The sequence below is a fragment of the Leucopleurus acutus genome, assembly GCF_964270905.1.
Source record: "Leucopleurus acutus genome assembly, chromosome: 11".
Taxonomy (NCBI): Eukaryota; Metazoa; Chordata; class Mammalia; order Artiodactyla; family Delphinidae; genus Leucopleurus; species Leucopleurus acutus.
In genome coordinates this window covers 41,745,699-41,766,363 of record NC_139152.1, presented here as the reverse complement: position 1 = coordinate 41,766,363, position 20,665 = coordinate 41,745,699, and the positions used below count along the sequence as shown (strand labels likewise).

Below are 20,665 nucleotides of genomic sequence, written 5' to 3'. Positions count from 1 at the left end.
TTTCACCCAAGTGTCATCCTTCTACTTGGCTCTGCTTCTAAAATGAGGACGACAGGATGGAGCACAGAAGAGGCAGTAAGATCACTGCCCTTTTGTCTGAGGCATAAAACTAATAGAAAGAGGGAATACAAACAAACCAGACAAACGTCGAAGATACATTAGATGCACAAATTCTGGAAAGCATCAGCATTTTATTGAAACTTTACCAAATTAAGGGAGCAAACGGAAGGATGAGATGCTCACAGCCCCAAAGATATTCCCATGCATTCTGTTTCTTTGCTTTTCCATGCCTACCTGCAGAGACACCAAAGTGCAAAGCCAAGTCCACAGTAAGGGTCAAGGCAGATGGCGATCTGCCGAGAGGAATACAACTCGCACTGGAGCTTGATGGCTCTACAGAGAGCATTGACCGCAGAGTGGGACATCTGGAAGGTAAGGAACATGGAACAGGATGGAACTGGCATCCCACAGGCAGAAAAGCAGCTCCAATGAGAGTTTTGAGAAGCTTACATTCCCTCCAGCTCCTCAAAATGATGTATATTTTTCATTGCTTCAAAAAGCCTAATCTAAGTCTAACTGAAGGGTAAGTCTATCTGTTAACTTCTCAATGCTGAGTTTTATGAAATGCGAATCTATGACTTCATACTGGCTTGAACTAACTCGTGTTATCTGTTGGCTTCTATGCTAGGTTCAGAACACTTCATAACACAAATTCCTTGGGATAACTTATTCCGGAAGAGCCAATGCTTTTATTTAAATATAGCAGTGGCCCTTGATCCTCTGCCTACTGGTCTCTGGTACGACCAGCTGGCCTCTCCATCTGAAGTCCCTGGGGCAGTGGTCATCTCTATTTTTTGCAGCCCTGGCACTTTACCAGCACTTTACCAGCATCCAGTGAGAGAGTAAATATATCCCGACTACTCTACCTTCACTCCCGTAAGCATGCCAGTTGTGGAGACACTAAAATCAAGGTATGCCAGCATCTCAGGAGTGGGTGGTTTGTACAGCTGAGGTAACCTTTTCCTGGGTAGATCATCTGCAAGGAAAGAAAAAACCCGATTGTCAATCAGACATGTTGACAACAAGATCCTACTGTATAGCACAGGGAACTGTATTCAATATCCTCCGATAAACCATAATGGAAAAGAATGTGAAAAAGAATGTATATACATGTATAACTGAGTCACTGCGCCGTACAGCAGAAATTAAACACAACATTGTAAATCAACTACACTTCAGTAACATTAAAAAAAAATCAGACAGGTTGGAACTCGAAAATCATTGCTCTTCCACCGGTCTTCTGTGGCTTTGCTATGGCCACACTTAGCTTCTGGGATTTGCTAAAGCTGAGGCTTCTCGCATTTAACCAACCGGCTCACATATGTCACTCCTAGAGGAGGGTTGGGGTTGAGGGCACCAATAGACAATATAAACAAGGAAACTACATCAGGCAGATGTATTTACTAGACGATCAGAGAGGGGTAATATACCATAGTAGCTGAAAACACAGGCTAAAGAAGCAGACTGCCAGTGTTCAAATCCCAGCTCTGCCATTTCTCAGTGATGTCATCTTGATGTTATTTAACCTCTTTGTGTCTGTTTCCTTATCTCTAAAGTGGTAATAATACCTGACCTCCCAGAACTGTTAGGAAGTTAATTCATATAAAGCACTTTAAGACAACTCATGAAGCTTTACTTGTTGTTATGCTGGTTTCAAGTTAAAGTTCATTATTTACAGTTTAGTACACGTCACAGTAACCATGGACTGCTTTAAAAGTTGGACAGTTTTTCTCCAAGGTAACATGACTGACTTTAAGAATGATAATCTAGAATTGGGAATTATTTTCCTTTGCTCTTTTATGATAACCTCTCCCTTCCCTCCAAATTTGCTTTATAAGTATGTCATATCCAAAGATATCAAGGACGTCTCTGGCCCCAGCCATGCCTCCTCAATGGCTCCTTTGGCTTTCCAGATCAAGAAACGATTCTGACTCTGACTTTTCAATCTCTGTATCATTGGGCACTCATCTCTGGTCAAACCGAAGACTTTCTCTATCACCTTCAACCCACCTCTGTGTAGGGAAGGGCCACTCAAGTACCTAAAGAAACCTTTCTGTTGTCTGTATCACAGACCACATTCCAGGTCTTCCTGAAACATGACTGAGTCCAGTAACCACAGTAGATCTATCTACATCACTAACACCAACACAATCCACTTGTGTTACATATTATAAATGACTTGTCTATATCCTTAAGTAACATATATAAAAAAATATAGCTCAGCATCTGGACACAATAACCATAAATAGATGTCATCCCTGCATTTAAATCCACATAAATGTCCCTGAAGTGGACACTACGTGATATTTACTGAAAACTGGTAGGGAGGAGATAATGATTAAGGGGCTGGGAGGGGAGCCAAACTGACTGGGTTTGAATTTCGGTTCTGCTACTTACTTAACCTCCCTGTGCCTCAGTCTTCTTATCTGTAAAATGAGGCTAAAACTGGCACCTATCTAATAGGGTTATAGAAGGAGGAAATTAGGTAATACATGTTACATGACTGCCACATGGTAAGGGCGCAATAAAAAGTTAGATGTTGTTATTACTGTGATTGTATGCTGGTGCTTTACATTATGTCATTTAATCTTCATGACCCCATGAAGTAGTTACGAGTAACAGAGGATGAGGATTTACACCTGTCTGCCCAACTCCAAAACCCACACTCTCCCCTCCACCACCATCTCCAGCTATCCCAAAGTCTTACCCCCTTCTTTAGTATGAACACCATCTAAAATTCATACACTTTATGGTTTTCAAAGTATTTTCATATTATGTTGCATTTGATATTCTCAATAAATATGTGAGTCGGGCCAGGGTAGGTAGTGTTTTAGGAAAGGGTCATCTCAGACAAGGTTATACAGAAAATAAGGACTGAAGCTTGAACCAGAACCAGGTCTTCTGACTCCTAGTGCAATGCTGTTCCAACTCTATCACATCTGGAAGTCAAGGGTCAGATCCTCCCCATACTTTATGTAGCCCAACATGTCTACGGTCACATCTGGCATAAACACCTAACCACCATTTGACGATGCCAAGAGTAACAGCAGGTCACGTTTTGTCGCCAGAGCTCTGGCACTCTGTGATCTGCTTCTCTGGATCTGGATGTTGCAGTATCCAGTCCTTTGGTAACTCAAGCTGAGTGGATATTAAGTTTTGCCTCTGTCTTAGCAGGTGGAATGGGCTGCAACAGAAGAGCTGTGTAAACACCTTTGGTATGAGAACCTAGGAAATCTCGGGGAGTGAATGTTCTTGCCCCCTCAATGCCTCTGGAGAAATCTCCCTTTCACCTGTGTCAATGATAGTTGGCCAGGTTTTCACATCCACAGCTGCTGCTGCCTCTCGGGACCTCAGTAACCTCATTAGGGTCTGTGTGGTGAGAATGCAGGCTGCTTTGCTGACCTAGAAACAAATGGACAAAAATAAGCACCATGAGGCTTAGCCCCGTGTAGCACCATAGGCTCTGGCTGCTGCTAAAAGCAACTCGCACATCATACTGGGACAGGGCAGTACTAGCTTTTCAAAGAATACACACAGGACAGTGGAGGTCAGTGTTCCCCTTACGTTTGTCCTGAAAAATGCGTAACACTGAATTAGAATGATGGACTTGTTCATAACACAAGTTACTGTTTACAACAGTGATTCTCAAATATTCCATGGTTATAACCTCAGTATGGATCCCCAGATCTCTTGATTTCATGAAGACCATAATAAAATAAAAACATGGACTTCGTAGTACTCAGGGAATGAGAGGTGTTGGAGGATCATCTCGGAAGGAGGTAGTGTTTGCAACAGTCCAGGGAATATGGTGAAACACACCGGACCTAGAACATACCCTGGACTTGAGGGACTCTGTGCACTCAGAGGAACGAGCTCTCCCACACACCCGCACATGGAAACGCATGGGGACCAACTTCCCTCACCCCGCAAACTGTGTCAGTGGAAGGAAACTCCCCTCCCTGCTGCTCCGGCCTACTTTGCAGAATATAACCAGGGCATTTTGCCAAACTGAACTTTGTAGTAAAATCATCTGTGGCAAATGCACCTTTTGTACTGCAGGCTCCAGTTGGGGATGGAGCAGCAGTTCTTAGAGAAACAAGTGTTACATAAATTGGAACTTTGTAACTCTTTGCTTTAAAGTACATTAGGATATGATTAGAATAAGATTTATCTTACTTTCCTACTGTAGTATACTTTAATACTATACCAAGCAAATTTATAAGACTAACCCCCCAAAAAGTGACCTGATATGGGGAGAATTCAGTTTGGCATTTAAAATTACCTTGGTTACTGTGCAGAAAAAATATTAGGACTTTTTTAAGAAGAGGGAAAAAAATAAGTTTCATGGAGAAATACTAATGACAGCTTCACTTCCTTAATGTTCATGATAAAAACACAATCCTGTATCTCACCAAAAACTGCTTTCCCCACATTCCTTCACTGGAAAATGCTGGTCACTTTGATCAGATAAAGGAAAAGGAGGTAGTTTGCAGGAGACAGATTCGACTTCCTGACTCAATTAGACTGGAAAATGAGTAAGGATGCTTAGCTGTCTGACTCTGGGTTTTATGAGATGAGGACAAGGCAAGTTATACCCGGCACTTACATCAACAATCATACGGACGGTGGGCAATGTGGCTGTGAGGTTCTGAGCATGAGGAGGTCGGACGGTCACAGGTATGCACCCGGCATACAGGGAGCCGTAGAACGCAGCGATTAACTCGATGCCTGCAAGACAGAGCCACTTAGCTGCCTGGTTTGTCACCGAGAAAGCAAAAGCCAGAGCTTCCAAAACCAATTTATTTATTTATTCCAAAACCAGTTTATTAAATCATGTGCCAGATGGGTTCATTAGACCGTAATTTAACAGAGACATTATCGGAAGAAATTTTTTAAATTTAGAAGAAACAGAAGGTAAAGAAGGATGCATATAAAACAACTTAAAAAAAATATAGAGAAGCCAAGAATAAATAACGACAAAGGAGCTCAGAAGTAAGCTCTTGAAAGATACCTGACGAAGGTATTTTGACATCATTACTTGATATTACCTAGGAGAAATAACTGCAAAAATTAGGGCTGCTCCACTTGGAAGATAAAAGAATGGGAAAAGGAGAGATGAGGAACACTTGAGCTTTCTTTCACTCTTTAGAAGGCCGCTATGTGAACAGCAATTGGACCCCCAAGATGTCACTCCCCCAGTGGGTGCAGGTTTTAGGGAGGCAAGGCATCACTTGACACGAAGCCTCTGCAATATCAGGACTCGAAGGGTGGCCTCCTTGGGAAGTGCTGTGGTCCATTACCATGATTAATTGGTAGATGGAAGACAATCTCCCAGGAACAAGGAGGAATTCCTTTACCAGATGACCTTCTAAGAAATCTTAGTATCAATGTAAATAAAAAAGCAAAGTGAGAATCACAGTAAAATGAGGTAAAAGGGATAAAAGACCACAGAAGGCTGGATTTATGAGTTAGGTGGCCGAAGACTAAAGAAAGGGACAACTGAAATATTTCACCTAAAATTTTTAATATTTACACCAAACTCATCAAGTAATTCTGAGTCCCTCTTTTCTTTAATTTTATTTTTGGCTGCACTGGGTCTTCGTTGCTGCGCGTGGGCTTTCTCTAGTTGTGGCAAGCGGGGGCTACTCTTCGTAGCGGTGCACGGGTTCTAGGCATGCGGGTTTCAGTAGTTGTGGCACTAGGGCTCAGTAGCTGTGGTGCATGGGCTTAGTTGCTCCACGGCATGTGGGATCTTCCCGGACCAGGGATTGAAACCGTGTCCCTTGCGCTGGCAGGCGGATTCCCATCCACTGCACCACCAGGGAAGTCCCTGAGTCCCTCTTGATGTAAAGAGGTTGCTGAATTAGAGCGTGGAAGATGAATGCAGTAATAATCGAGGGACATTAAGCACGAATTACGATGTGGAGAATGTGAAGTCAGAGTTCACACACAACATGCTTTTGAAAACTGGGTGAAAGAGTCCCGTTCCTGAGCACTCCTAGAAATAAGGGTCTCTTTTGAGTGTTTCCAAAAGTCAAGAAGTTGTCATTCACACATTCAATATTTACCATAGTGCCAGGCACTGAGCTAGACAGTGCCTGGAAATACAAGAGTATTATACAAGACAGGAAATACAAGAGTAAATACAACAGACTCGGTCCTGGCACAGCCCTCACACTGCACAACCCTGAGAGGAGAGGCCTGTTCCCGTGGCATGAGCCTGTGCGCACAGCCCACGTGGTCATGTATAGCAGCCCTGAGCTCCTGTCCTCTTAGAGTCTGTAGTCTAGCAATGGAGCTTGTCTAGTCTACCAATCCAGCACTTACCAGGTGGATAGAGTAATACAACGTTGTCTCCTGCATTGAGATGTCCCTTGTCACCAAGAACTGCTGCAATCCTCTCTGCTCGCTTATGAAGCTGAAGGCAGCTGGCCGTGCACACTGTAGTTCCCTGTTAATAGAAGAAAGTATAAGCAGGTTGACGCTCAGCAAGGAAAACAGTAACAAACAGAGCCAGTTTGACATTATACGGAAGGCTTGTGCCTTGCTAGATTATCTGCAGCAAGCTATCAAGTTCAGTGAAAATTCCCCAAGCACCAAAAGACGTGTGTGGTATTCCTTTTCTTTCTCAATGTTTGAAGGTACTTAGGGACTAACAACATTAACTTAAATCAAACGTATGTATTTACAGTCTCTCTTATTTAAGATAGCTTTAAAAATACATAGCAATTTTGTATTTACATGAAGAAATAAGAGAAGAGGGGAAAATAAAAGAAATGAAAGCAGGACGAGGGCATGAGTGAGGTCAGGGCGCTGGCTATGTGGTCAAGTACACTTGTGTAAAACACGAGTTTGGCTCTGAGTATTCTAACAGCAGAGATGTAAACAAAAACACGAACAGTGAATTAACAAAGGTTAGCAGATTAGGAGATGGCCAATTATTCCTGGTCCTGAGAATAATTTCTCCTGCGGGTCTTCATAAATATCCTTATTGTCCAATTCAAGTTTCACCGAGCTGGGCTTTTTGAACCCCTGTGCCTTTGTAAAATATAACACACGAGTGTGAAAGTGCATAAGATATGAACGTGTAGCTTAATAAAAAATTATAGGGCTTCCCTGGTGGCGCAGTGGTTGAGAGTCCGCCTGCCGATGCAGGGGACGCAGGTTCGTGCCCCGGTTCGGGAGGATCCCACGTGCCGCGGAGCGGCTGGGCCCGTGAGCCATGGCTGCTGAGCCTGCGCGTCCGGAGCCTGTGCTCCGCAACGGGAGAGGCCACAGCAGTGAGAGGCCTGCGTACCGGTAAAAAAAAAAAAAAAAAAAAAATATATATATATATATATATATATATATATATATATATATATAAAACAAGCATCTGTGTAAGAACCAGCCTGATGTGAAAAAGACCACTGCTTAAAAGCACCCTCATGGGTGCCTTCTCCTTCCCTCCATAGGGGACCACTATCGTGACTTTTTAATGTTAGTGGCTAATTTCTTTTTCTTTACATTTTTACCACCTATGAAATATTTGATTTTCATAGTTGTACTGTACATATATTTTTTTGTGATTTGCTTCTTTCTCTCAACATTCTATGAAGCGTCATCTAACCTCTCATGCTTAGGTGTATAGTTCATTTGCTTTTGTTGCTGCACAGTATTTAACTGCATGAACATACCACAATTTATTCATCCATTCTACTGCTGATGGACAATTCATTCTAATACATATATCCTGGTGCATAAATATATGAGTTTTGGTCAGGTATAGCCCTAGAAATGGAATTGCTGGGTCAATGGGTATGCCCACCTTCAACTTTACCAGATAAAACCAAACTGTTATTTGTCTATATCGTGCCAATACCACACTGTTTTAATTATTGTAACTTAACTTTAAAAAACTCATGATAAAAACAAGTTTACTGAGCTGTTTCTTTTAAAAATAACTTTTAAATTTCATTAATATAAAGTAGTACAAGTTCAATATAGAAAATCTGGAAAATATAGATTAGTAAATATGAGATGTAACCACTATTAACTTTTGCTGTATATTTTCCTGGTTTTTAACAAATGAGTATGTATTATATATAAATTCACATGCAACATTAAAAAAAAAAAAGGTATACTATATTATGCCAGAGGCTGTATAGTGCATTGGCTAAGAACGTGGGCTCTGAAGCTAGTTTGGGTTCAAATGAAGGAGTTAATTTCCTAGTCCTACCACTTAGGGCCCTGCGACCTTGGGCAAGTGATTTTATGTCTCTATGCCTCCGTTCCCCTAACCTTAAAATGAACTATGAAATGGAAAGCACCCAGGACAGGGTCTTCAGTAAGTACTCAATTATTATTAAAGTTTTATATCCTACTTTTCCTACTTCCACATTATGACTACTTTCTGGGTCATCAACTATTCTATAACATTATTTTCAATGGCTGCATAGTATTTCATGTTTATATGCCATAATTTATTTAGTCAATTGTCTATTGTTGGACATTAAGGTTATAACACTAAAATGAATATTCCTTTGGCTAAAATCAGGGTTAAATTCATAAGGCCATTTCTTACAATGGCTCTCTTTTTGGTCCTTGGTACGGCAGTAAACTAAACTTCAGTAAGAAGCATTTTCTGGGCATAAGGGAACAATGTTGTATGGTTCCTAAGCTTTCTGGTGGCCTGGGCTAATCCAAGGTAAAATGTTAGAATATGCAGAAGAATAGATGGACTACATGTCCTTTAGTCATCCATATATATTATTTCTCTACCCAAGAAGCAAATTTCAACTTACTTTCACTAACAAATAGATCTGAAGTATGATTTGACAGGGCCGTAAGTTTAACTGTAGCCAAGCTTGGGAGTGGAGTGGGGAACAAGCTGGATTGGCATCTTCTTACTGAAATGGAAGGACCCTAATCAATCCATGGGCTTGAAGAGAAGCCCACTTCATGCAGAGGTGGAGCAAGGAAGTCCCAAAGTTTTGTACCATAGAGCAATGGTTCTTAAGATTTTAACTGACTCTTCACTAAGATGCACAGCATATCCCTCTCAGGTTCTATCACTGCATAAATTCTCAAAGCTGTGTATGTGTGTGGTGTGTGTGTGTGTGTGTGTGTGTGTGTGTGTGTGAGAGAGAGAGAGAGAGAGAGAGAGAGAGGGAGGGAGGGAGGGAGGGAGGGAGGGACTATCAGAATCCAGGGCCTGGGGCAGAAGGGGGCATCTGGGTAAGTCCCCTAAGGGACTCCAATAGGTCCTCCAGTCTTCCCCCTGCTGGTGACAAATACTGTTCTATGCTGTGGTCACAGTACCAGCTTCGGACTCAACCATTAAAACAAACAAATCTCAACAGACTCCCATGGAATGCATAACTTAAAAAATACAATATTCTGGTGAACCATCCATTAGAAAGCAATAGTTAAACATACTCTTGAATAATTTTCAATTTGCTTTTTATGTTAGCAATAAATAATTTAAGTATGTACTAGAAACAACTGGTTTTTAAAATGTTGATCTAAAGTCATTTTATTTCTGGTGGAAATCAAATAATTAAAAGTCAAACTGGGTTAAAAATTACATTGACACAATGCATTCTATCTGTAGATTATGTAATTACATGGTTGTCCTATCGTTCCTATCAGAACTGAATAAAGACAACTTGATTGTGAGAAAAAAGAGACAGTATTGAATAACACTCCAGGAGGTCTCATTTCAACCTTGAAATAACTGCACAATTTATCCTCATATATCAAAACGAGGAGAAAGCAACAACTCCTTCCTCTGAGTTGGCAACAGAACTTTTCTGATGAAAGAAAGAGCTCAAGTGTGCCTAAGATACTCTCACAATAGCCAGCTGATTAGACATACAATTGCATTTTTAATACCTTGGCATTTAACAGCATGAAGAGTACGTGGTCAGGAGTTGCCTGGGCTCGCCACTGTAAGATCTCCGCCAGAAATTGGTGCTGAAGTCATAAAGCAGAAAAAAGAATCATGGTCAGCAACTTTTAAGAAGCTGGACAATGCATCTGCCATCTGTTACCTGAAGCGTAGGTTCTGTCCTTGACTTGTTTGTAAAAATCAACACTTCTGGAACACTTACCTTCTTCACTAAATCATTCTCTTCAATTTGCCCAAGATCTCTTCCTGCAGCTTGTGCTATGCGTTTTCCTGCAACCAGATTCCCAACCATCACAGAAGCAGGGCCTACGCCTGTAAGTAAAAGCAAAAATCAGCTCTCTGGAGATGGCGATTCAAGCTACATACCAGCCCCACGCCAGCCCCAAGCATTTCCAGACTGACCAAAGCTGGTTCAAATGTTCATTCAACCAATACCGAATGAGCACCCTTCTAGGCACTGGGACAAAGTAGCAAACAAGACATACAGCTTGTATTCTAGCGGGGAAAGGCAACCAATAAACACATACACAAATAATGTCAGGTAGCAGGAAGTGCTGGAAAAAAAGAAAATAGGACCACAGGAGAGACATGGATTGGGGGGTGGAGGGACTGTGTAGAGAGGGAAGTTTTCACTCCAAGGAGGTGACAGTTGGTTGCATTGGTTCCTACTGATACATTTCATCTGTTCCAATCATGGATAAAACCCTAACGGGGGCTTAACAGTAATAAATATCTGGTCTGAAAAGAAATCTGCCATCTATGAGGACTGAGGGTGAGTTCATCAGGAAAATCAGAAGGGCTTTATTTTAAGTGAGCAATGAAATCCAGATTGTAGGACATTCTACAAGACAACTGGCCTGGATTCTTCAAAAAGGTCCATGTCTTGAAGACACAACAGATTTGGGAGCTTTCAAGTTAAAGGACATGACAGCCAAAAGCGATGTGTGACTTTAGATACTGGATTAAAAAAAAATCAGCTACTATAATAAACAGGTGGAGAAATATGAACACAGATTGTGTATTATTAAATGATAGGATTATATTAATGCTAACTTTTTTTCTTTTCTTTTTTTTTTGAGGTACGCAGGCCTCTCCCGTTGCGGAGCACAGGCTCCGGACGCGCAGGCTCAGCGGCCATGGCTCACGGGCCCAGCCACTCCGCGGCATGTGGGACCTTCCCGGACCGGGGCACGAACTCGTGTCCCCTGCATCGGCAGAAAGACTCTCAACCACTGCGCCACCAGGGAAGCTCAATGCTAACCTTCTTAATAGGATAATGGCATTGTGGCTGATTAGGAAAATTTTAGGAGAATGTTTTTGTTCTCTAGAGATACACTGCTGAAATATTTGGGGGTGTAGTGTCATGATGTCTGCAATTTCCTTTCAAAGAATTCAGTTAAAAAAAAAGTTAACAGTTGCTGAATCTAGGGGAAGGTATATGGGTGTTCATTACACTATTTTCAACTGTTCCAGAGGCTTGCCACTTGGGGAAAAAAAAGTGAAAACTCTCCCTTTCTCAAGATAAAAAAGGAAAACTCTCCCTTTCTCAATAATGCTAGGGCTTTGTATGCCTTTCCTGATGGTCACTTAAAGATTAGACTCCAACGTATGAAACTAAGAAGACAGCTAAAACATAACAAAATTTATTGCCAGCTGAGTTTTGAATAATGCTGATGCTATGCTTTGATTAATATTAAATAACGTTTATTGCCAAAATCTGTTGATTATGAATGTACTGAAATAGCTGGAACAAAATCACTTAAATCATGGAATCACTTTTAAATATGTGGGGAAGCTGGGTAAAGAGTATTAGGCAATTCTTTTACTGTTTGGCAACTTCTTTTGTAAGTGAAATTACTTCAAAATGAAAAGTTAAAGAAAAATTTTAAACTAAAAAAAAAAACACACCCTAAGGGTAAAGAACTCCAATACTCTGCTAAACAGTTTTCATCTACAAAGTGTATGTCCACTGAAGTTTTAAGTACTGGGTGGCCAAAAGGTTCGTTTGGTTTTTTCCGTAAGATGGCTCTCTAGTAGTGCTTAGCTGTCTTTAAGTTCATTCGAAACAATTTTGTTAGACTGTACTATGACAGCTGTCATATCAGTGTGCATTTTAAAAAAAACATCAAAATTGGTGAATTTTTGTGTAGCCATTTTAATATTGAAGATAGAAGGAAAAACAACATTTTCTGCGTATAATGTTTTATTATTTCAAAAAAGGTAAAAACGCAACTGAAACGCATAGAAAGATTTGTGCAGTGTATGAAGAAGGTGCTGTGACTGACTGAATATGTCAAAAGTGGTTTGCAAAGTTTAGTGCTGGAGATTTCTCACTGGACGATGCTCCATGGTTGAGTAAACCAGGTGAAGTTGATAGCGATCAAATCGAGTCATTGAGAACAATCAACATGATACCACGCGGCAGATAGCTGACATACTCAAAATATCCAAATCAAGCGCTGAAAACCGTTTGCACCAGCTTGGTTACGTTAATTGCTTTGATGTTTGTGTTCCACATAAGTTAAGCAAAAAAAACCTTCTCGACTGTATTTCTGCTCACGATTCTCTCCTGAAATGTCATGAAAATGTTCCGTTTTTAAAACAAATCGTGACAGGAGATGAAAAGTGGATACTGTACAATAATGTGGAACAGAAGAGATTGTGGGGCAAGCGAAATGAACCACCACCAACCACACTACAGGCTAGTCTTCATCCAAAGGTGATGTTGTATATATGGTGGGATTGGAAGGGAGTCCTCTATTATGAGCTCCTTCTGGAAAATCAAATGACTAATTCCAACAAGTACTGTTTCCAATTTGACCAGTTGAAAGCAGCACTCGACAAAAAGAGGAATTAGTCAGAAAACGCATCATCTTCCATCAGGATAACGCAAGAACACATGTTTCTTTGATGACCAGGCAAAAACTGTTACAGCTTGGCTGAGAAGTTCTGATTCACCCGCCGTATTCACCAGACATTGCACCTTCAGATATCCATTTATTTCGGTCTTAACAAAATTCTCTTAATGGAAAAAGTTTCAATTCCCTGGAAGACTGTAAAAGGCACCTGGAACCGTTCTTTGCTCAAAAAGAAAAAGGTTTGGGAAGATGGAGTTATGAAGTTGCCTGAAAAATGGCAGAAGGTAGTGGAACAAAATGGTGAATATGCTGTTCAATAAAGTTCTTGGTGAAAATGTCTTTTATTTTTACTTAAAAACTGAAGGAACTTTTTGGCCAATCCAATACAATATGCAAAATTCTTTCCCAAGAGACTGCATAATACGTTAACAGATATATTATGTTGGAGACAGCCTTTTTTATATAGGCAGGACTCAGACTATATATGACCGTGTAAGTTGCCCATTCCTGGACTCACAATGTAAAGTTAATAAAGGTGTGATGTTTTAAAAAGTGAATTTTTCAGAGTAATTTAAAATGACAAAAATAATTCAGCAGTAATTTCTTGAGGTCCTTCTGTGTGTATTTCTTGAGACTATGTATGAGTCAAAGAGTGAAAAATTACTGAAAGCAATAACATCTACGAGGCTAACTGCTGATACTGTGCTGTACCTGTAATATGTCTTCTTATTTTCTCCACAAAATTCTGTAAATTTCCACTGGCAAAGACTGCTAGTCATCAAGCCCTATTCTCCTCTTTTTCCTTAAAAACACAACCCCCAGTTTTTAGCTGGGCAAATGCCTGGAATAAAGACTATATTCTTTAGCGTGGGAGAATAATAGGTAAGAGTAAGTAATATGTGCGATTTCTAGAAGATATGCTTAAAGGGGAAGGGTATTCCCTTCTTTGTCTTTTTCTCCCACCTGCTAGCTGGAATGTAGAACTGATGGCTGGAGGTCAGGAGCTTAAATGAACCCTGAGGCAGTATGCTAAGGCTGGCTGTGGCAGACTCTTTGATTTTCTTACAAGTCTTCCTTGCTCTGATTACATGAGAGGAGTATATACCTCTCTGCTCCATTGACTTTGGGCATGGTCTGACTTGTCCTGGACAATAAAATGTTAGGAAACATGAAGCAAACAGAAGCTTTAAGTATGCTTGTATGGTTTGGCTTGCTTCTTGCTTTTGCCATCTGCCTTGAGGAAAATATGGCACAGGTAGCTGCTGGTCCCATGATGAGGACACACATGGAACAGGTCTGAACCCAACCTACAGCCTGGAGCCAAGCCAAGGCCAGCGGATCCCAGCCAGGTTCAGCAGATCCACATTCCATGAGTGAAAAACAAATGCTTCTTACTTTAAACCACTGAGTTTTAGGATTATTTGTTATGCAGCACATCTATAACAATAGTTAACTGATAACAATGCCAACGCAATAAGATGGGAAGCTGGACCAACGGTGACTGAGGGTTCCTAGCCAGTTCCATCCTAGCCTTGGACTGCCTAGCTCTGGATTTCTTTCACTTGAGAAAGAAAAAACTTGCCTCTTGTTTAAGCAGTCGTTATGTTCATCTGAAACGTGCAGCCGAAACCAGTCCTAACACATTCTCATTCTTTACACGATAGCTTAACAGACATCTCAATGAGATTTTTGTCACTGGGCTACCTTAACACCGTTTCTATCTTCCTTTTCCTCTCCTTTCCTTTTTTACCTCACTCCCAACCATCTCCATGCTCCAAACCCCATCCTCTCATGCTATCCCCACATCATGTCTGTTCCACCTATGCTACATTTTCAAGCTGCTTTGGTCTGACCCATACGCATTCCACTAAGATCTTAGCAGACCATCACAACAGACAGCAAAAACACAGACTCCAAACCTAATGCTTTCATCAGACAGGTGGATGCTATGCCTATGAGGGCTTAGGAATAAACCTTTTATACAGGTTTCATCATTTAGTAAAACTGGGTGAAATCTGGCTAGCAAAAGCAATGTTTTAAGCAACTACTATGTCTCTGAGTTGCATCCTTTAAGCATCTACTGAAATGAAAGCTTTGTTAAAGGAATTCTAGATTAAATGCTATTTAAAATAGGATTTTACTCATATGACAAATGTAGGACTTCAGTATAACAGAACACAAGATGGAGAAGGATTTGTATGTTTTACATATCCATCAGATACGTAGGCAGGAAATATGAACATACTTCTTTTTATATATTTCTTGATTAGTACAGACTTGATTCTAACTGCCCCTTTAGAATATTAGCCTCCATAAACTGTCATTTCCACTAGCAGAAATTGATAAATATCATATATACTTTAGCTCTATATACACTGTTACTAAGATAAGGTTACTTGGTGAGTTGACAATAACGTCTATATAACCAAATGTGATATGATCTTCAGCCACCAGACCACTGGAGTAATAACTACTGCAAAGCAGAGCAGATTAACATTGTAATATCCTAATAAAAATATCCTAGAGAGTCAGAGGCTTACCTTTTATTTTATTATTGTACATCATATTTACCTTTCAGCAAAAGTGGTCTTAATGGAAATATAATTAAATGCCATACTTCCCTTTGACTTCCTAATCTTCCCACTATGTGTATGTGTGTGTGAGTGTATGTGGTAGCAGTGGGAACTGTAAAGGCCAGATTTTGGCTCTCATGTGTTTCCAGGCATACAAGAAACTGGGAGGCTCTCATTAACTTCTCAATTAAAATGAAAAAGCATCAATAAAACTTAATGACTTCATGTTGGATTGAATAGATTTTTTTTTTTTTTTTTTTTTTTTTGCGGTATGTGGGCCTCTCACTGTTGTGGCCTCTCCCATTGCAGAGCACAGGCTCCGGACGCGCAGGCTCAGTGGCCATGGCTCACGGGCCTAGCTGCTCTGCGGCATGTGGGATCTTCCCGGACTGGGGCACGAACCCGTGTCCCCTGCATCGGCAGGCGGACTCTCAACCACTGCGCCACCAGAGAAGCCCTAAACAGATATTTTAACATGACTGACCATCAATCACTTACTCCTGCCTTTAGTCGCCTACTCATTAGCCCTACAACCTAGGTTTGTTCAGAAATTAGGCAAAATGGTGAAATTGACTATTTGGTTTTTTCCTTGTTTCACATGGCAATTCACATACTTCTATTTCCATCTTGAATTCACAGGAACATGGCAAATGCAAAACATGCTATTTATCTCACCTCTGTCACTAACCAGCTATATGACTTTGGGCACAATTCTTAACTTTTCTGAACTTTACTTTCCACAGCTGAGGGCAAAGCTCTAGCATCATATTTGTAAAATGTATAGCTCATATGTGGCTTTTAGTAAGCCTCAATAAATACTAGCTCTTCTTATTATCAGAACCTTCCCTTACGGGACTTGCTCTATTTTACCTCCGCCAGTGGGATTCTGATCACCTTGACCCCATACCTTACATCCTGGGAAAATGGAGGCACTCTACTGAGAATTACTCAGAAGACTGAGCCAACAGTAAACCTGGAAAAGCTATTTTACAAAATCTCACTCCTTCCTGCTTTTGGTCAGCTGATACGATTCTCATGTTACTTACTAATCTTTGTAAAGTCCAACTCTAGAGAAAAAAATCATGCTGAGAGAATTCAGCTTCTTCAAGTTACAGTTTTAATGTCATGCCTTCAAAGCCAGCATTCTTACCTGGTTGCTTTTGCCGGGGTTTTGGCAAATTGGTCACGCATGTATGTGGGCACATGAGGATATTACAAGGATGTAGCGATCCCTCCAGAAAGAGCTGTTTCGTCTGAGATATGTGGATCCCTCCCAGTGGAGTTTTGGGCAGAGTATTGGCAGGCACCAGAGCAAGACAATAAACCCCCACTTGATGAATGCTATCGATTGCCTAGAAAAATACAAACGAAAAAAATACTCAGTGAGATTAATTTTATGACATTTGACATCCTCCTAACACAATGCATTATTCTACTCTAAGAGTTTTTCCTGTTTTATTTTATTTTTGGCTGCTTGGGTCTTCGTTGCTGCGCGTGGGCTTTCTCTAGTTGCGGCGAGCGGGGGCTACTCTTTGTTGCGGTGCGCGAGCTTCTCACTGTAGTGGCTTCTCTTGTTGTGGAGCACGGGCTCTAGGTGCGAGGGCTTCAGTAGTTGTGGCTCGCGGGCTCTAGAGCACAGGCTCAATAGTTGTGGTGCACAGGCTTAGCTGCTCCGCGGCATATGGGATCTTCCCGGACCAGGGCTCAAACCCATGTCTCCTGCATTAGCAGGTGGATTCTTAACCACCACGCCACCAGGGAAGCCCTAGAGTTTTTCTTTCTCTCTCCGTTCTAGGTCTAGAATCTGGTAGATTATTAGTATCCCATACATCTAAAGGTACCTAATCCTTCCGGTGATGGCAGAGTGGTGAGGTATTGGCCAACCCAGTACAATCTAAATGGACAGAGGTGGATACTGATTTGCAAGCCTCAGTATGTTCTCTCTTGATTGATAATGTCCAAAACCTAGAAATTTGTTTTGGTTCGTTTAATATTTTAGCTGTCCAACATAGCTCAATTAAACAGAGGCAAAATATTTTTATTTTTAATTTTTTTTAATTTTTAAATTTTATTTATTTATTTTTAATAAATTTATTTATTTTGTTTATTTAATTTTGGCTGCACTGGGTCTTCGCTGCTGCGTGTGGGCTTTCTCTAGTTGCGGCGAGCGGGGCTACTCTTCGTTGTGGTGCACGGGCTTCTCATTGCAGTGGCTTGTTGCGGAGCATGGGCTCTAGGCGTGTGGGCTTCAGTAATTGTGGCACGTGGGCTCAGTAGTTGTGGCACACGGGCTTAGCTGCTCCGCGGCATGTGGGATCTTCCCAGACCAGGGCTCGAACCCGTGTCCCCTGCATTGGCAGGCGAATTCTTAACCACTGCGCCACCAGGGAAGTCCCAGTATTTTTATTATGAACAAAACAGAAGCTCTGTAAGTAAGCCCTTGCTTAAGTGGCTCACCAGGTTACTAGGCATCCCCTTTGCAAAACATCCAGGTGAGGCCCACCTCACACTGAGTCCTGGAGGCCAACAGCTCCCTCGGTGCACCCCTGTTCCCAGCCACGCACCTGTGCATTCACTGAGTGTCAGCTGTGCCTGCTTCTCTATACCTTTTACAGCTGCTGTTCTTGTTACTGTGCTCATATAATTAACTATTATATCCACTGATAAAATATGAATGTAAAATAGGAAGAGTTATGCTTTTTAAAGACTCATTAGAGGTGAACTCCTACTGTTGATAGGAATGGGCAAGTTAATTCTAAAACGTAAGTTTCTTTTCAAATACTCACGTTCTAGTCTAACTTAAAGGAAATGAAACCAGAAACCAATGCTTTTGGATGTAGTTTATGGAAGTACGCTGACCTGAAACTCAAACTGGTGTAACTCACACTCACACGCCTCTGCGTCAAATAAAAGGCACACTTGTTATGTTTTGTGTTAAAATTTAATACTTGAAGAATTTCTCATTGTTATGGTTTTCTGCTTCAATCACCTTTGAAAACTAACTGACCAATCATCAATACCATTTCTAAACATGCCAGTTGAGAGGGTTCTTTTGTACTACCCACAAATCTTACTGAAAAGGAGATCCAGCCTGAGAAGACGAATGGACCAAGAGTCATAAAAGACAGACAAGGCCTTTTATTAAAATGACTTAAAAGGGCAGAGGAATAAACCTGAAAGCATATTCTTCAGACTAATCCACTAACCAACAGAGATAACTAGGAAATGGGAAGTCTGTAACAGTTCCTAAGTCTTGAGTATCTTAGAATATACAGGAAGTTAGCAAATGTATCATGTGTAGCCTGGATTCCTCACTGAAAATACGCCACCTGGTAAGTCATCCACTGACGACGTTCCTTAGAAGGTGTTGAGTTAGGTGTTTAGTTTATATCATACACAGACCTGGAATTAAACAACCTCTGGGCTCTAACCTACCAGAGCATATGGAGTTCTTAATGTTCTACTACGGATCCAAGTACCCCAAGCAGAGAAGCTACATATAAGATAATGCCTTCTTATTTCACACCCAAATCAGACCCCAAATGACTTTAACAAAAATTTGGATTAGTAAGTTTAGCACTGCATTTAATTCCTATAGTTGCTTTCCAGGGAAAAATAACAACCTGGGAAATTTGCTTCCTGTAACTGGAAAAAATACATAATTCACCACAAGATTCTACCACTATCCCCCAAAGTTCTTTCTGAATGAAATAAGCAATGTGTTTGAGAATATGAACAGTATAAAAAAATTCTCTTTGCGGGTCTGGTTACTAACCGTCTTTCAGAGATCACCCAGTCCCACTTTCTTCACAGTTTTTTCTATCTAGTCTATCTTCAGTATTCTCTTTCCTTTCTCTGATTTTTGCACTATAAACAGCCTATGCTATACCAACTGATAATTCCGAATCACAGATCCTGCAGATAGGAAGAATCTTAAAAGTCATCTAGTGCCATCACTCATCTCATGCCTACAACATTTCTACAACATTACTACTAACTGGCAATAAATAAATCCAAATGCCTCAAGCAGACAAGTTATAGACACTGGGAACAATCCCAATACATATAAGTTGAATGGTAAGGACAGTCCATGCTTTCTCTGGACCATCCATTTATCCAACAAATATTTGCTGAGCCTACTCTGATGATGTGCTGGCATAGCCATCTGGTTCTGGACTAACAGGAACAAGAGAGAGTAACTCTTGGCTTTCATGGGTCTTCTATTGTAGTGGATGTAGAAAACAATACATATGAAGACACTTATATGCTGATAAATACTAAGCATAAAATAGAGCAGAGTGAGGGGACCGAGAGGAAAGGGAATGTTATTTAAGATAAACTCATTGGAGATATGCTTATGATTGTTCTTTTTTATATTAATAATGATCGCCATCATCTTGTACTGAAGGCAGGCACTAAATATTTCAATTCATTATCTAATTACCATCAGTTAACCTTCCCATAGCTCTGTAATATAGATAATTTTATCCCCACTTTACAGACGAGAAAATAAACTCAGTGAGGTTAAGTAAGCTGCCTAAAGGCACTTATGTGGTAGGTAGTGGAGCTGGGATTCAAAGTATGATTCTAAACGAATACTAGGCTCTCTTCATCATTCTAGCCTGCTGCCCTAGAAACATTTCCCATATACTGAGCCCATATCTTCCTCCTTCCCTAGTGGTTTACTTCACCTAGATCTCTAACTCCACAGTAAAGCTCCTTCAAAGTAAGAACAGCAGCTCATATTGGATTCCTCACACTCTAGGCACCACCTGTAGCATGCAGTAAGACTGCAGCTGTTGACATGGGGACTGATTATGTCAAAGATGTGTTCCACATTTGGACAGCTAAAACGTTCATGGGTAGTTAACACTCAGGCACAAAAGAGTGAAAGAACTTGCTGAGGCAGGTCAAATTCAATTGTTTTTGGCAACCTGAGCAGAAAAATACTTTGTGGTACACAAGGAGGCGTGGTATTATCTGCTTTTGCTAACAGTAGCTGGAATATTTGAGTAGCTACTGGCAGGAAAAAAAAAAGGCAACATAACTGGTCCACTGAAGAAAATGCTTCAGCAGTGGCTTCTGCTGCCTTTGACAGCAAAGTCAACCTCCCCGACAGAGACCCCAGGTGCGCTCACCTGTAGCACACGGCTCATCCACTGGAAACTATCTTCCTCGGAAGCGTCAGGTCTTTGTTCCGCAACCACCACGATGCGCTCATCATAAAATACAGACACAGAAAACACAGCAATTCTAAGAGAGACAGATCAAACACATCAGGACTC

The 20,665-nt window shown here is 40.9% G+C and overlaps 1 protein-coding gene across 1 annotated transcript in view; it reads right to left on the bottom strand.

The window, feature by feature from the left end:
- Nucleotides 1-20,665, bottom strand: part of DIP2B (disco interacting protein 2 homolog B) — a 235,111-nt gene that overhangs the window by 13,825 nt on the left and 200,621 nt on the right. Inside the window, exons 22-30 of the mRNA XM_082850546.1 lie at nucleotides 20,519-20,633; nucleotides 16,531-16,732; nucleotides 10,152-10,261; nucleotides 9,934-10,014; nucleotides 6,388-6,511; nucleotides 4,667-4,788; nucleotides 3,351-3,462; nucleotides 927-1,036; nucleotides 295-425 (exon numbers count right to left, since the gene is read on the bottom strand). Coding sequence (XP_082706672.1) covers nucleotides 295-425; nucleotides 927-1,036; nucleotides 3,351-3,462; nucleotides 4,667-4,788; nucleotides 6,388-6,511; nucleotides 9,934-10,014; nucleotides 10,152-10,261; nucleotides 16,531-16,732; nucleotides 20,519-20,633 — 1,107 coding nt within the window. The remainder of the gene's footprint in view (nucleotides 1-294; nucleotides 426-926; nucleotides 1,037-3,350; nucleotides 3,463-4,666; nucleotides 4,789-6,387; nucleotides 6,512-9,933; nucleotides 10,015-10,151; nucleotides 10,262-16,530; nucleotides 16,733-20,518; nucleotides 20,634-20,665) is intronic.